The sequence below is a fragment of the Poecile atricapillus genome, chromosome 2 (genome assembly GCF_030490865.1).
Source record: "Poecile atricapillus isolate bPoeAtr1 chromosome 2, bPoeAtr1.hap1, whole genome shotgun sequence".
NCBI classification, from domain to species: Eukaryota; Metazoa; Chordata; class Aves; order Passeriformes; family Paridae; genus Poecile; species Poecile atricapillus.
In genome coordinates, this window is record NC_081250.1 from 50,338,655 (window position 1) to 50,356,433 (window position 17,779).

Below are 17,779 nucleotides of genomic sequence, written 5' to 3' on the forward strand. Positions count from 1 at the left end.
ACTATGCAAAAAGGCAGCTTTAATTTTAGGGCTGACAAACAGCCTCCTTTTATAAGTGCAAAGCTCATTATAAATAGATTACCTACCATGACAGTCTGCACTATGTGGCTCAATGAATGTGTTGCAATACATTTTGTTTCTGTCAGTGAATGTGGTTGCTGCAGGGAATAAACTCCTTTAAACACCTGTTAATATAGGAGTAAATCTCAGCTTTACAGGAACATAGAAAATGTGTAGGTACAGAAAAATGGATGGAATTAAATGACAGCAAAAGTGACAAAAACTGGCAATGCATCAGATCTACAAAGTCCAGCTATGTCTCTCCAGCACTTTCAATTTCTTGGAAAAGTACTGAAATCTAGAGATATAGAATAGACTGTGAGGTGTTTAGGTTTATGTAACTCAAACTGATTTCAACTCTTGAGCACTGAAAGCACAAACATACAAGGAAGGGGAAAAATCTCCAAGCTTACTCAAGAAATAGCTGCACACTGAAATGTCATACCTGAAATTTATTCTAAAAGAATAAAATAAGATTTGTTGCCTTATTATAACATATATTCAGAAGATAACTGGAAAATGGAAAATGTTTAAAAATAAATTTTTATACATCAATACATGTACACTGTAAGTTCCTGCTCTGTCAGCAGAATTTTCTGTCTGTGCACATCCACATTAAACCTATACTCATCCTTTACTCATTGCAATGCTGCAGGGTGGAGAAATGATGTCTTAAAATTCTTTTAAGAGAAGTGAAAAGAACTAGATATTCCATCATAGTCAAAGCAAAATATATATGAGAGAAAAATACCCTTCTCTAGTCTGACAGAAGGAATACACACAGCTGCTGTGTTGCTGTACTACCTCAAGGATATTAAAAAGTTTTTAAAAAGCTCCACAAAAGGCCAACATGATTCAACATTACTTCAATGTTCTTGCCTTTCTGTAGGATGATGTCTGTAATGGTCAGAGCCAAGCCTTACATCTGCCAGTTTTTTCAAGTCTGATTTTAAAAAAATTGTTTAAAATTCAACCTTATAATATCTAAAAAATAAAATAAATTTAAAAATTCATTCTCTAGTGAGAATTTTAACTTAAAAAAATAATATGTATTGTTAAAGTCAGACAAAATATAAGTGTGAACAGGTATTTACTTTTACACCTCACACTGTAAGAAGTAACCTTTCAGATATGAATTTGAGATGAAATGTTTTCTGATGTAGCTTTTACCAGGTTACCAAATATTAGGGGTGCCCTTGTTCATTTGCTACTGGGAAAGAAAATGTGCTTGGAAACTTCTGAACATTCTCGATTTGGCCTCTCCACCTTTTTAGGTTGCCGGTTTACAGAAGCTCACAACCCCTTCAGCTATGAGAGTTGAAGTCAAAAATTACAAACAGTGACAGAAGTAAATTAAAACTAGGAAGAAACCTAGTTTTAGGAAGAAACCATCACAATTCTGATATAGAATCACATATGTATCTAAAATTCTTTGAACCATTTGAATACACTTCTACTTATCATTCTAAGTGTATGCACACTCACCTGAAAAAGTGCTCCAAAATATTAAAAACACCTAACACAGTCTGATCCTGCACAGAGAAGGCTGTAAAGTAACCAAGACCTCTGTTTTAGGATTTCTGCTTGTCATTTTTACTTATCACACAATAACCTTAATGTAAAAACCCAAAAGGTAATGAAATGCCTGGTTTGCTTTCTGCATACTGCCAAAGAACCCTTTAAAAAAGTCTTTCTTGATTAAAAAGTACTTTGAAAATATTTACTAAAAGAAGAACAGCTTACCCGAAATAAAAGGTGGCAGTGAAGAACAAAGATAAAATTGTAACTAAAAAAAAAATTGTCTTGCAACCCCAATAGCAGTTCTTCACGCTAAATTTATGATTGACTCTTAGAGAAAGCAAGTTCTGCATGACCAGAAGGTGGATCACCACAAGCCACACCACTAAATATCAGTGGCATCTAGGATGCCCCTGTAAAAATAGCTTACCTTGATGAGGAAAAGAACAGGAAGCAGCACTTTGAGGAAAATACACGGCTCTGGTAGGAAAAGGCTGCAAGACATTGAAGGCTGCTGGCCCTCACAATGCAGGCAGCAGCTGTGGCTGCTCACAGTGTGCTCACCTGGACAGGCCAGAGCAGTAGGAATGTGCCAGCATGCCTGGCTGGCTGCAATACTGAACTTCTGTGCCCAGTCTGTGAGCACTTGGAAACTACACCTGGATGTGTCAGCAGCTGCACCAAAGTTTGTTAAGAAAATTTAACTTCTCAATGAGCTGCAGCTTTATGCAAAAAAAAAATATTTATCCTAAATATGGTTTGTACATAAACTGTACATAAAAAGATTAATTTTGACATCTGAAATGGATCTACTGTGATGCCTAAGGGAATTCCAGAAATTTCTTTCTGAAGAAACACAACAATTTTAGATGCAGTTACAGTTCATTTAGTTACAAACAAATGACTTTCCAGGTTAAAAAAAAAAGAACTAAAGAAGTGTCCAAATGTGACATACCCTTGCCAATGCAATATCACCTCATTATTAAAGACAGTGTCAAACAGAAACCTGCCTTTCCTGACTTAATGCATAAATGAAAATCTGAGTAAACGAAAACCTTTAAAGCCCTGAGTGTAATACTTAAAATTTGTGTGCTCATGTTGCATCTGCAAGGAAACTAATTCACTCTGTTAAAGAATTGTTGCTATACATGGACAGCCACTCAGCAAAGAACCATAATTTTCACATACAAGTGCCATTAGGCAATTGGTAAATTTCACTGTATATAAGAGAATTGGAGAAAATTAGAAGGTATCATGAACAAGTCCACCAAATGTGTATGACATGGCCCATGCCCCAGCCGCTAATTTTTCCACTTGTAATGAAACTCAGATCAAGCACTATTTTTCTGCCATGACTAGATTGTCTTCTCAGCCAGAAATTGAATTGAGCTACTGCAGTCCCAGAAGTACAAGTAAAAACCCTTTCATCTTTAAATACCTTCCCAGGGAAAGTAGGATTTGTTTTTCCAGGTTACCATCATTTTAGGGGTCCTTGGTTTACTTTCACAGCTAGCTAGGACAAGAACATGAATTCTAAGAGCTCAAAGTTTCATCCTTTCACTGTCATCATATTAGCAAGAATCTTTTCCACACCACACAACTATTTTACTCATGATAGTTCAAATACAATTTTAACCTAAATCCCTATGCTTCAATTTTGTTACCCTCAACATCCCATTAAATAAATACTCCATCATTCTTGGATTATTCCCGGAAAAGATAGTTCAATTACTCAAATTATATTTGAAGAAATAAATGCTGAGATAAAAAGCAGAATATTTTTGTGGTCATAATTAGTATAACAACAGAATCACGTGGCTGTGGTGAACCTCAAAATAATCTAATCCACCTCCCAAATAAATCTCCATTACAGCCATGTATCATTCCTGATATAGTCTGGTTTAAATTGATGTAAATTCCTTGACACATCAAGGCAGCCTAGACCTCCACCAGCCCTTCAGTATTAGCATTTGTTCCACTCTCTACACTGTGGGGCTTTTCTGCTGCAACTTAAACTTATAATTTCTCTTTCTAGTCACAATTAATTTGGAGGATTTGGAGGATAAGTTATTGCACTCCTCCTTGCAACCATCTTTTTTCCATTTGCAGACACTAATCTCTTCTCTACATTGAGATGGCCAAGTTTGTTCATTTTGAGCACTGGTTGGATTTTTTAGGTGCTATATTATTCTCTCACTTTTCTGGATTTTCCAAATTTTTCATGAAACTTAGCATATGAAAATGGAAAATGGCCAGCACAGCCAGGTTATTTTGCACATTCCCCAAGTTTTATTTATGTTAATTAATCCCTAAATGAAAAATGAAACACAAGTCAGCAGTTTTCCTCAACCATTGCTTCTAAAATTGTTCAATTCCCCCCTCAAAAAATGGTCCTTCCCAATATTCAGTATGTTCCAATGTTCAGTAGTTTTACAACTCAAAATCCCTAAAATACCTTTCCAATGGAAAAAAAATCTTACATTTTTCATATGTACATAATAGTATACATATAATATTATATACATATGAATAATAGAAATAAACTATAGAAATAAAAAATATTATAGCACAATAAAAATATAATGGCACAATTTAAAAGAAAATATTATTTATTTTAATTTAATAGGCAAGGTAAACCAACAAAGGTAATTTTAATGCTTTTTTATCTGGATTAGTGTTCATTTCTGTCCATGGCTGCATTGACTGCCATGCCACTAAAAGCAAAGCTCCTTCGTGACTGAGCATAAGACTTCTTCACACTGCCATAGATCTAAGCTTCAGCCTTCTAAAAGCTTCTATATCTTCCTCACATTCTCTCTCTGCCTTCTACTGTGAGCTAATGAACTTATAAAGTGTTCTCACCATTAGCACAATATCCAAATATGCCCCATAGAAAAAAAATATATTACAAGCAGTAAAAATAAAAACAAGATATATGGAAATTTTCAGATTTTGTATCAAATTTACTCTAGGCTCAGTTATGTCATGATAAACATGACAATTACCATTATGGTAAAAAAAGGAACAAAATAGAGGCTTTGCCATCAGATTGAGAGAGCACAAGTTTATTTGCCACTGGGATAATAAGGAAAATTACTGCTATAGGGGTGAAAACTGCAATTTGAGCTACTACAGAGTAGCTCAACCCAGGAATTTGCTATGAATGCAGAAAAAAACAACCTATTAATGGCAAAATGAAAGGTGCTTCTGTTTCTCTCTCAACTTTGTTCTTTGCTTTGGGCTGGGAGAGATGGGGGGAAGAGAGAAATTAATTTAAATACAAATGGCTGAACCAAAATGGATTTTTAAACAAATTTAGCAGTGATTTTAAATTACAAGCCATAGATTAGACAATTAGCATCTTTGTAACGGTGTCAGCCTACAGACATCACGAGAAAGTATAATTAGATACCAATTTTTAACAAGATGCTTTTGTGAATTAAGTCATCCAAGAATACACAAACACAAAAAACCCAACCAACCAAAAAAAAAACCCAACCAAAACCAAACAAAAACACAAAAAGCCCCAAACCCCAAAAACCCAGCATGGATTTTGGGACTGAACAAAACACTATTCAGGGTAGAAATGGCACAATTTCATTTTAAATCTGGATAGTGCTGCACATTTATGCAGCTGGAATCCATTCCTGGGCCCTGCATCTGAGAGGCAAGATTGCCAGAGAAACTCAGATATTCACAAGACTTGTGCTGGTCTTACACTGGGCCCATCCACAGAAAGCTTTAGAGCTTCCTGGAACTCAAATGAGTCTTCTCCACCTGGGAGGTAACAGGAACGCTGCCAATATCACCTTGTTCCCCCCTTCCTCCTATCCCTCTCTTCCATGCAAAAGGCTTCAAAGTTGGTATAGAAACAAATTTTGAAAAATCCATACCCTTAAAGAAAAAGTATGAGTTCTACTCCAATTCTCACTTTATGTTGCCAGGGTAATGGAAAGGAGAAAAGACAAACTCTGGATTTACAATTTCCCATCTGTGTAAAACAAATCCTTGGTTAGTCTCTACAGTGAACACAGATGCACAAGTGAAAACCTCAGCAAATTAAACTAGGGCCAAAGCAGGGGAGATAACTCCAGAAAAACCAGGTCAAAGATACAGATTATCAGGAATTTTATTTTAACACACGATATCTATAAGTGGCTACAAATAGCAAAGACACTGAATAAGGCAAAGTATTCTCCGTCACTAAGTATATACTGCATCTTTCCTGCCATGGATATCAGAGCATTTCATCTCTCTTCAGATCTGAATAACCTAATGAATGTTAAATAATGCTCAGATGAACATGAGATATTTTCACTACCCAGCTTTGAATGAGACTGTAGTGTCTGTTTTGTTTGTTCAAAAATTAATGTTTGCAAAATCCATTACCCACATATTCATTTATAGGATTGTAACCCAGTTTTATTTTTACCAGACTCAGTGGTTGTAATTGTCACCATCTTCTGCCCCTTTCCTTCCTTTTCCCCACCCCAGATCCCTAAATGTTTTTGTATCTGAACTTCTCATAACCAGCAATAATGTGAAGGAAATTATGGTACTTTTCTTGGTTGTATTTAGTGAATACAAGATATACTTGAGGGAAACAACAAGTTATTGGGAAAAAATCCCAAACAGACCAACGATAGGTTTAATAAAATTTCATAAAAATCTTAGTTTAAAAGCTTATGTTTGAAAAAACCCAAGCACTAAACCACAGAACAGTAGCTTGCTTACAAAACCGCTGCTGTGCACACAGACTGACAGACTCCTAACCAAATAGTGAGTTTTTCAGAGGAGCTGAACACCTATTTCCACAAACAGAAAAGATCTAGACATTATGAAAACAAATCCTCGCATCAACATTTACATTATCTCAATCAAAATGTTCTTTATCAACATGACACCAATTTAGAAGGAATGCATCATGTTTGTCATTTCCATTAATCACTAAGCAACTTGCACTGCCAACAGAATTCAACCTTTTTAACTGACATAAAAACATCAACAGAAACATCTGCTCCACGTCCCCTTTTTTTCATGCTTTCCCTCCGATGCTTTCAAATGGAATGACTGTGTCCTGGCAACTTCCTAGAAATCACTTTTACATCTTTTTCACATAATGGATGAGCTGTGAAATTAGTAAGATGTTAGATAGGTACCTTGGGGGCTGCCCTGGTTGGCACACACTCTATTTTGTCAGTATCTGTTTCTGTAGAGTATTAATTTAGACTATTTACTGAGGGAATGAGAATATAGAGGAAGTGTCAGGTTCTGAGAAACAATGCCCATCTGCACACCTACAGAGGAGCTCAGAGAACCAAGGCAGGGCAGAAGCCAGAATAATACTCTGCCAGGCTGCTCCCAGGCCCACCACAGGAGCCATCAAAGCACTCAAGCCCATCTGACTCAAATCAAGGATGCACACAAGTAACAAACAACCTGTCTGGGGCTGTCACAGCACAGCCTCAGCTCCAGTGTGTGGGCATGGAGCCCATCACCCCCATCACCATGAACCACAGGTAGCAGCTCTCCCCAAATCCTTTCAGACCAAGGGATTTTCTGCCTTGGAAGGTGACTCATCAAGGGATGTATGGAAAATACAGCTCAGAATTGCACAAGACTTACAGGATATTTAGGGATGGAACTAAAGGCAGGAAAAAGCAGAGGGCTAGACATTTTGGAGGAGGAAAAAAAATGCAGGGAAAAAAGAAGTGTAAGTATAAATAGTTCTGTGGTACTATGCTTGCCTCGTTGCGTCCTGCATCTGATCAGTACAGTCTATTCTGCTTCCTTGTTCAATTATTTTCCAGATCTTTCCTGGGTATGGTGCTCCTGTGTGTACACGTGTGTTAATATGTGGCTGTGAAGACTGATAGAGAAGGAAAATAATCAGAGCAATGATTAGAGAAAGAATGATGCAAGGAAGAAACAAAGTGTTGAAGTTGAAAGGAAATAACAGAGAAATTAAGAAACCTTAAAATGGGGGAATCAGAAGAGAACTTGAAAAGGAGAGGCATAGTTAATAATTTCAGAAAGATGTAGCTCAGTTAGGCCGAGCATGAATCTGAGAAATGCAGTGATATTTGTAGTGCTCTAAAGTAGAAGTGGAAAATATAAAGAAAAAAGAAAAGTAGTTGAAAAAAGCACATTATATTTTCCTCTCTGTTTTAGAACAGCTATTAATGCCTTCTGAACCTAAAAGTGTACTGAAAACACAGCACATAAAATACAGCAACCACAGACACAAGTAAATTTAAAGTTTTATACACAAGTAGTTAGGCCATCAGGGAATAAGGATGGGATGAACAAGCTGGTGTAAAAGCTACATAGGTATGGATACATGGGATTAAAAATTTGCAAAATGAGAGTTAAAGAAAGACTATGCTTCCAGTAAAATAAAATTGATACTGCTAGATACACAGTTAAATATGTGTAAGTAGTATAGTTAAGGGTTCTACTGAGAAAATGAGAAACTACAAACTAAGTCAACATATTTCAGTAGTTTTACTAATACTAGCAAACTGTATTTATGAAACTAGTGATTTCCAAGCTTTTGTAAAGTTATGTAAACATAATGATTTCTCTGGCTTCAGTAAAATATTTAAAGAATTCCAATAACCTGCCATTACTTCTGCTAAGAGACTTGTCCAACCAAGATAAATACTGGCTGTCCTACCTAAGGTGAAATTTTAAAGCTATAGTTATGGAGCATGACTGATACTAAGCATCTACTTTGCTAACAGATTTTGGTCCTAAAACTTTCCCTGTTTTATCTCCCATTTAAATTACAGCACGTTGGGAAGGAGAAAAACTCCAAACCCCTCTGGACTAAAAGTACAAAGAAGCATAACAGCTCTTACCTCTGAATGAAAAGGGTTAATGTAGTAATTTGATTCCTAAGGAAGGTGTATATAGGTGCAATACATTTATGCTGCAGAATAGTGAAAGAAATATTATAATGATGTTCAAGAAAGGAAGTGTCCATAAACTAGAACCAAACTGAATGAGAACCCCCACCATCTGGAACACATATCATTCACATGGAAGTATCATAGGAGAGCTGACAATAATTATTCTTTATGCTTATTTACTGCAGTAGCCATACAATTACTCTTATGAACATTGCTATACTACTTATTAAAACAAAATATGATGTAGAATGCACAAGAAGTATCTTGGGGGTTCACTCAATTTAATTATTTTTTTTTCCTCAATCCACAGTCCTATTAGATTGATCATTCAGCCTTCAAACATTTTTTCCTACACTGGAAAATTCATTGTAAAGGTAGAATTTATCAAATCTATCTGTGCTAGCTGATCTATATAAAATTGCTAAAAACATTGGATAATATCTGGTTATCCATTGGTGCATAGTATCTTTGAATAGCAAGCCTAATTATACCCATTATGTTCCTCTATTTTGAATAGTTAAAAATCTTTTTAAAGAACAATTTCATGTGGACAGATAAAAATATGCATGCATATATGAAGAAATTCTCATTGCTTTGACTGTGGTACATCTTTAACAGTTGATATTTGCATTAACTTCATTCTCTCACATCTGAGAAAATAGGATTAGAGTGACTTCAAAACATGTTTTTTCTGTCTAATGGCTGTCAATGGGATTTTAATATAAGCACCTTAAAAAACTTTAATTGCAAAAAAGCATTAACAGTGAAGTATGCAACGTGTTAGATTGTCTTAATGGAAAAGTTTAAGAAAAAGCTAATTAATTTTGAAGTCTTTATTTGCAGAGTTCTTTTCAGGCTGTGAATTAATTTTGGCTTTGATTTTATGGTATAAATGAGCTGCTTTAAAGTTATCTATTGTTAATTACATGTTCTCTTTTATCTGTCCCTTGGAAACAGTATTTGGTTGTGCATTGTGAACAACAATAGAGAACGGTTACAGCAGCCCGCAAAAAACTCAACAAATACCCAAGTTTTCCCAAATGCAGGATGCAATTCAGGAACGTTACTTAGGTAGTTTTGCAAGAGATAGTTACAACTGAATCAAGAAAATGCTTTGAGTTAGACCCTGACTTCACTGTTCTTTACTGTTCTACTGTTTTTCCACTTGACCCCACCTGGTGGAAATTTAGCTTCAAAACTCATGACACTTAATTCTAATGTAGAGCTATATATAAACAACTCAACTATACAAACAGCTAAAACCTGAAGTCCAGTTTCAGCCCTTACAGGCTCTTTCAAACTTCACTTGGTAAAGTTATTTCCAGCTGATTTTTTAATTTCAGCATAATTACTGTTGGTTGATTATTCATATTCTGCGTCGCATCCTAATGTTAATTTTCTCCACTTTACTTGCATCAAATACTCCAGGTGCTATTGCACATATTGCAACTGCAGCCCTTTCTGGCCTGAACAAAGACCATATCCATTTATTTACAATAAAAATGCAAGTTGCTACCAATTTATTACACATTCTGCATTTCATATACACCTGGTGAAGAGCAACTCTCAGCTCAGCTGATAATAAATTAGTAGTAGTAGAACTATAGTTTATAACACTGAAACTAAGAACAATCTGATTTTTAAACAAATATTGGACTTCAAAATGAAAAAACTGAAACATCCTCAAACTAAAAAAAATACAACAATTTTGGGCTTATATGTTACACATTAAAAATTGCTAAAGAAGACTAAACCAACAACTTCAGTCTTGTTTTAAAACTACATTTTAATACAGGAGGTAATTTAATAGAATCTTCTACATTTGAAAAGACATGCATTATGTTAAATCCTTTGAAAACACATAATAAATAAAATATTAATCCACAAGGAAAATTATAAATTACAATGACAATTTCTTTGAAAAGCATTATTGAAAAAAAAATAAGCCTCCTTAGAAAGTAGCATATTGATTATACAATCCTTTTAATAAGCCACTGTAAACAAAAGTCTTTATAAACAGGCTTTGAGAATCTCTATTCTCAAAGGAAACAAACATCTGAGAGTAAGGTTTTGCAGAGCATGTATCAAATTTGAACATTTGATTACTTCAGATACAGAGTGTGCAAAGAGGAGGAGAAAAATAAACTGCTAGCGACATAACTGACAGAGAACAGTCAGTAGTTGAAAGTGCTTTCTCAGGACACTGTGAGCAGAAGAAAACACAAGCCTCTTTCGAGAGATTTCAGAAATTTTAGCTTATTTTTCACCCCCTATTTTTCCAAGATCAGCATTGCTCACTCATCCGTACTGCTGAGTTTGAATGTGGAATTATTCACCTCCTGGAAACGACTTTACTTAGACTCTGGTCTCAAGTAAGTCTTAAATCAGGCACTCAAAAGAGCTATTCAAAAAACCATAGGCTTCATCAGGGACACTCAAACACCAGCTCACAAGAGGATGAGGTGGTAGGGTGAGGAACTATATTGCCTTTTCGCACAGCATCTAGTACAAAACAGTCTAATATCAGTGCTAGAAGAACTGATAACCCTTTTCTTATCACTGTGCCCAGTGTTTATTTCATAAATATTTCCTCCGGCCCCAGTCTTCCCAAACCAAGCAGCTCTGCCAAAATAATTCCTATTATTTCTCCAACCTCACATTAAGCAGAGTAACTTCACAGTTCCCCTCCCTGCAAAGCTCCTCATTCTCATGACTGTATCTCACAGCTGCTGTCCTCCCTCAGCCAAAATATGGCAAATTATGCCCAACACATGAGGAGGGAGGAATGGGAGCAACTCAGATTTTGCCCTGAAAATCCCTCTTTCATGTTCTTAAAAGTAAGGAGTTTGGCTTCCAAGTATTATTTTTTCCTCTTCCTTTCACATAATTCAGTCTATCTGCCATGAACAAGTCAAATCAGCATTGTGGAGTCCCACTGCATGCCTTAAATATCAGCTTTCCACTGCAGAAATTCAGCCCAGAATGTTCTGTTGTTTCATATGTTTGTATGTTTTGTATGATTTCTGTTCTGTGTTTTCTGGTGTTGTCTTTCAACAACTTTACTAATGGAAATTCTTCATTTGCTACTGGGAAATCATTCAGGCTTGTGTGATCTGTTGAGTCATATGAGTAAAGGACTTGTGCTAAATCTGACTAAAATCAGCTATTTGCACATCCCCAACTCTGTAGCATATATCCCTATTCTGATTTCTGCAAAAGGGCCAATTCTGGAATCCAACATTTGTTTAAGCAAAAATGTTGCTAAACTAAATAACTAAAACATCAAGCTTCACTGGCAAAGATTCAGAAACGTCAAGGTGATAGTTTGTAAAATTCCTGCACATAAATGCCCACAGGACAACTGAAGAGGAGATAGTTTTATGCCAAGTCTTCTCAAAATATAGGGCATTTCTGACTAGGTTGTATCTTCCTCTTCAGGTGTATTAAAAAGCAACAAACATTCTTCCTGTCTTTGTATCAGAACATCCTTTCACAAGAATATCTCATGTATCACAATTTCTGACCACAGAGGTATTTATTGTATTTTTCCTATAAAATAGTGCTTTAATATGCTTGTGAAACAGCAAGGCATCTGCTTTTTCTAATAAATCAGTTTTCTATCACAAAGATAACAATGTTATTCTCATAATTCCTCCAGCCTCCAGTGAAATGGAAACCCATGCTCTTCTTGTTTGAAATGAGTAGAAAATGATGCAGTTCATTTTTTTCTTTTCCCTGAAGTAAATTTCAGTGCATCATTTTGCCAAATTATGTATTTACTTTTTCACTATTTCCCAAATTTCTGACAGGAGAACACCACTGCTATGACCTTCTTTCCTATCTAGACTCTAACTGTATAAACCCCAGTGTTCTAGTTGCTTTCCTGTTTATAGAAATACAGGAAAATCAGATATTACAAACTAACTGATGGAAGTCTTGCTGAAGATCAGAGCCTATGCAGGTTAATTTTGTGTTGCCAACTATTAATTTTGATAATAGCCAGCAATGAGAATTATCACAGCTTCTACAATGTTTCTTACTCCAAGTGTGTTTCTAGAAAATATTAAACTCGTTATTAAAGCAATATTTTGTTTTAGGGAGATAGTCAATATTCCTTGGAAAAATATCAGTGCCCGTTAAACTCCAGTGACATTTAATATACTTATCATTTCAAGAGAAGTTTTATGCACCATTAACTTCGAATCAGGTTCCAAACTATAGGGTAACATTTATTCCCAACAAGCTGTGAGAAGACAGAGAATTCAGAGGTCAGGTTCCCTTTTATGAAAATTAAGAATCACTACATTGCTTCCAATATTCTTTTTGAAAAACCTGACAGCAAACCACCAATTCTAAAAATGCAAAAATCCCAAATGTTCTTTCTCAGCAGAACTGCATTCTCTGTATATTCTGATGCAATTAGTGCCTCTTCTAGGGACAGGAGTACACAAAGTTGTATTTCTCCCACTGTCTTACAAAACTAACAGTGAACACATGTGATCTGGATGCTACTCCCTCCTATGGACTAACTGAAGGTTTTTAAGAAAACCTTTTCCTGTCTGATATTTTTGAAGAAATCTGTACAGGTGTAAAAGCAAGGAGAGTGTCTGAAGGTGAAATAAAAGAAAAATAATTGGAACAAGAAGAAGAACTTGTCTTTCATATGAGAATGCTCTGGAGAGATCTTATAGCTACTTCCAGTCCCCCAAGGAGCCTACAAGGGAGCTGGAGAGGGACTTTTTACAAGAGCATGTAGTATTAAGGAAAGGGGAATGGTTTTGAACTGAAAGAGGGCAGGCTTCAATTGGATACTAGGAACAAATTCTTTGTTGTGAAGGTTGTGAGAGTTGTCAGGTTGCCCAGAGAAGCTGTGGATGTCCCTTCCCTGAAGGCGTTCAAGACCAGGCTGGAAGAGGGTCTGAGCAACTTTGTCTAGTGAAAGGTGGCCTTGTCCAGGGCACAGGGGTTGGAAGTAGATGATCTTTGTGGTCTTTCCCAACCCAAAGCATTCTGTGATTCTATGACCATTAAGATTACTCTTATAAGTACAAATTGAATATTTTTGTTACTGAAAATCATTAGGAGAAGGAAAATATCATCAAATAAGGTGCTTCTGGCTTTTTCCTAAATCTAATGAAGTTTATGCAGGAAGTGGAAGGTAGATACATCACCATCATGGTAAACTCTGTAAGTTCTTCCTCACATTTATCTTAAATGCAGATGCTAGAGAAAGTGGGTCTTGACCTATATTACAAAAAAATCTCAGAACAAGAAGCTTGAATAATCATTAGTTATCCCAATACACAATTTTTAAAATTATACCACCCTGTTTTAAAGAAGCTGTAAACAGCAGAAAGAATATTAGAACATAAAGCTAGATAAATAAACTGGTGTAAAATAATGGAGATAAGGTGTAATCAGAAAAATGAGCTCCTGTTTGAAAGTTTTCAGGAGCCATTTACTAATAAACTCTAGAAAATATCACTCTAAGAACTCTGCATGCCAGCCAGCCTCTGGTAGGCTGTAAAATTAATTAGTCAGGGTTTAAAATATAGATGATACAATAAAGCTAGTAAGAATGATACTTGCTGTTAATTATAACTCAATTAATTTTTAAATAATTTTGTAAATGTTGCATCACTGTAAATCATTATTTTTGAGTAAATACATTCATTTATCTTTCAGTCTTGCCTAATGGTAAAATCAATACTCTAGTCTGATTTTGCCAGGCCACAGCATTTCTTTGAGCATGAATATCCCTTAGCTGAAAGAAATAACAAGATAGTGAACACAGAGCTTGGGGATTCTAGTGTATCTCTGAAAGGTGAAGAACCTTCCTGCAAGAGTGTCATATTCCAAAAAGGAAATTATTTCATAATCTTAAAATAGAAAACAAGCGTACACAGTTGGAGAAATAATAAGAATTAAAGTTTTAATTTCAGATTTATTTATTTGGAACTTTTTTTTCTCTAGTTATTTATTTCTGGTTTATAGTTCCCACTATGTCTCAGCCCCAGAACACATACTTCTCTGCATCTCTAAACTAACTTGTTTTCACTATCATATGATATATTATAGCCAGACCTGTGTGAAACAAAGTAATTTTGATTCATACGGTTTTCATGCAAACCTTTTTCTCTGTTTCACTTCAAGGAGTTCATCCCTTGAGTTTGTCTTTGAATTTCAACTTCAAAGGGAACTAAAACTGCAATCTGAAATCCAGTCAAGGCTGCAAAGATTTGCCTTGTTTCAGGTCAAAAGCTCAGGAAAGTGTTGAATTACCTGACCAAAGCAAAATCAATTCACTGAAAAAAACCTTTCAGTAACACAGAATTATCTTGTTCCTTTTAGTTCAGCATAACTCAAACTCATTAAAATCATCAACTACAGAGTTACAATCCCCACTAACACAGTCTTGACTTCAACCTCTTTGAGAAATGCCGTTATACCCTCCACAAAAGCATACAATGACAAAAGAAAAACATATTTTACTGTGACAGATAAGGCAATTTGCTTTGCAAAATAATATTATCTTTAAGTAAAATGGTACTGAACAAGTGCTATCTGCACTTACATACTTTTCAGCTCCACAGAATCATGACATCTGCTATATTTTTCATGCAATCTGCAACGCTGTTTAAAATTGCTTACAGCTATTTTTATACCACACACCAGCTATCGTTCCAACTTCCCTCCTTCCCCAGCATACCTTTCATGCAGCTACTGCCACAAACTTTAAAATTCAAAAGCAAAAGGCAGCACACTAAGTTTGTCTGAGCATACACGTACACACTGCACAAGTAGGAAAGGACAGTAGGGTCAGCATCAGCGCAGCAGAGCTGCAGGGCAGCGTGACTACAACCTCTGGCAAGCTTCAACAAATCCCATCATTATTTGCAGCTGTATCTGGAACATGCTCCTGTAAAAACTGACAGCTACTGCCTGCTCAATAAAGGAAGAGTTAAGGTTGTCTCAGTCTGTATCTTGATGCTGAATTTTTTAACTTTTTTTTCATTTTTGTGCCATTAGCTTCAATACTCTAGAAAGGCATAGGATTTCACACATTCTGACAGGATATCTATCAAGTGAATAACTTCCTGCTCAACCTTTTTTTGTAAGAAAGAAGACTTCTAAAGTACAGCAGCACATGGTAAAACAAAAAATTATGTTTTTTAAATGAAAAAATGTAACAAAACTAAAGCTTATACATCTCAGTTAGAAATTTTGCCTGAACTAGAAAAATAAAAGTTCTTGAACAGTGTGTCTCCAAATGACCTGGAGAGTGTACATAATCCCACACACTTTATCCATAACATAAAGACAGGACAATATACTTCAAATCCCTATTTCAGTACTGCATTTCAGCAATACCTTTTACTTGCCTTATTGCACTGTTTTACACATAAAAGAGAGGTGAGCATCATATTAAGAAAAATGTCACATCTTCTTGGATTATTATTTCCTCTCTTTGTAATAAATGTGATTTCAGAGAAGTGATGGCTTCTGTTTGCCCTTGCTACTTTTCTCTGGAACTCAAGAAGAGCAACTCAAGAATAACTATGTTCAGCTATGTCTTAAAAGCTGGTCTGCACACACCACAACAGAGCACAGATAGACACAAATTCTGTTTTCTTTCCTAAAATTAAATGCATCCATGCCATCACTGAGCACATTTCCTCTTGGTAGGAAAAGGGCTGCCATGCAATCTCTCCTATAGGCATTGGTACCTTAAATATTTCTCTTTAATCAAAATTAATTTTCTATTTAACTCATACAGTTTTACAGCTTCAACAGCTAGATCACAGAGAACTTTGCCACTCAGTGTATCAATAGTTATAACATAAAATATATCCCCTCTTACATTTATATAATATTTAACCATAAATTAGGGTTTTGTTTTAATTCAGACAGTTGTGAATGGTCAAAAACGTTCTCATTGATTTGGGATTTTTGGTTAAAACTGAAAATAATCTGCAATTATCTTTGTAAAGTTATACATATCTGTATCTAAGGCAAATTGTAAAGTAATATAAACTTGTATTTCTCTAAATCCTGGCTTCAATTTCAACTGACAGCTTGTTCAAAAGTATTTTTACTCTCTTCTCAATATTAGGAGATTGTTGGCAAAAGGAAGAAGTGAACAAAAGTAAAGACTGGATATATTTTCTCTGTGTCCTAGGTATTTTTGCAGATTTAAATCCCACTTTTTTAGTAAATGAGGGAATAGAAGACACATGCCACTGATTCAGCATGCATTGTTCAGGACCTATAAAAGGACAACAGTACCTTTTCCTTCTTTCTGTGCTTTTATAGTGTAGGGCATGTGGAGCTCATAGGAAATACTCTTATTTCAGAAACTCATTACCACAGAGCAAATAATTAGATTTAAACAATCAGGGTATAAACACCCTTTGGGATTAGCAACCTGAACCAGCATTTCAAGCAGCAGTCAGCAGCTCTCCCCAACATTTCAGGGCAGATTCACTGTTTCCATTTGAAATTGTATCTTGTGTTCAATTTCTGAGAACGTGTTTGCTCAGTACAGCCAGCTGCTGTTGAACTGCTTCAGTGTGCAGCATGGTGCAGTTCAGTGCTGTATACATTCATCATGATGCAGGTAATGTAAGAAGGTGATTAAGCCAACACCTTCTTTCAAAAGAGGCTTGAGGACCTTTAACAACCAGCAAGGAAGAAGGATTTTTTTTTTATCTCAATGAAAAGACACGAGAGACTTCCCTACTCCATTGAAATTTTGAAACTGCAGGGTAGCTTACAGTTATGACAAGTGGCACCACTGTAACTTGTTCCATCACAAGTGCACTTGAAGCTGTCCCACGTCTGGGTGCATTTCCCATCGTGTTCACAGTGATTGGGCACACACCTGTCAGGAACAGATGCAAAGACAGAAAGAGAAACCAAAATGAGCATCAAGATTTACACAGAGAAAGATTTTGAGCTACACAAGCAGTGTATCATGTCGTTGTCCAGTAATCAATCCTTGCTATTTTAGGTGTATTAACAGAATTTATATTGGAACATACAACTGCATAAAGGATTCAACAGGGCTTTGCTGAAGCCCTTTTACAAACAGTAAAAAAGCACATTAAAGGTGGAATAGATTCATTATCATAAACCAGGGTTCTAAGCAACTTATGACTGGTACTCAGCTTCAAAACAAAAAGAGCATCACAAGTCACACCTCCTCCTGCTGTGCAGCACCTGTGAGGTGGTGTCACACCTCAAGGAGTGACAAAAGCCAACAGCTGACTGGATGTTAAAAACAAAATACT

The 17,779-nt window shown here is 35.8% G+C and overlaps 1 protein-coding gene across 1 annotated transcript in view; it reads right to left on the reverse strand.

The window, feature by feature from the left end:
- Positions 1–17,779, reverse strand: part of CNTNAP2 (contactin associated protein 2) — a 1,026,949-nt gene that overhangs the window by 332,844 nt on the left and 676,326 nt on the right. Inside the window, exon 11 of the mRNA XM_058833182.1 lies at positions 17,264–17,370. Within this exon, the coding sequence (XP_058689165.1) occupies positions 17,264–17,370 (107 nt within the window). The remainder of the gene's footprint in view (positions 1–17,263; positions 17,371–17,779) is intronic.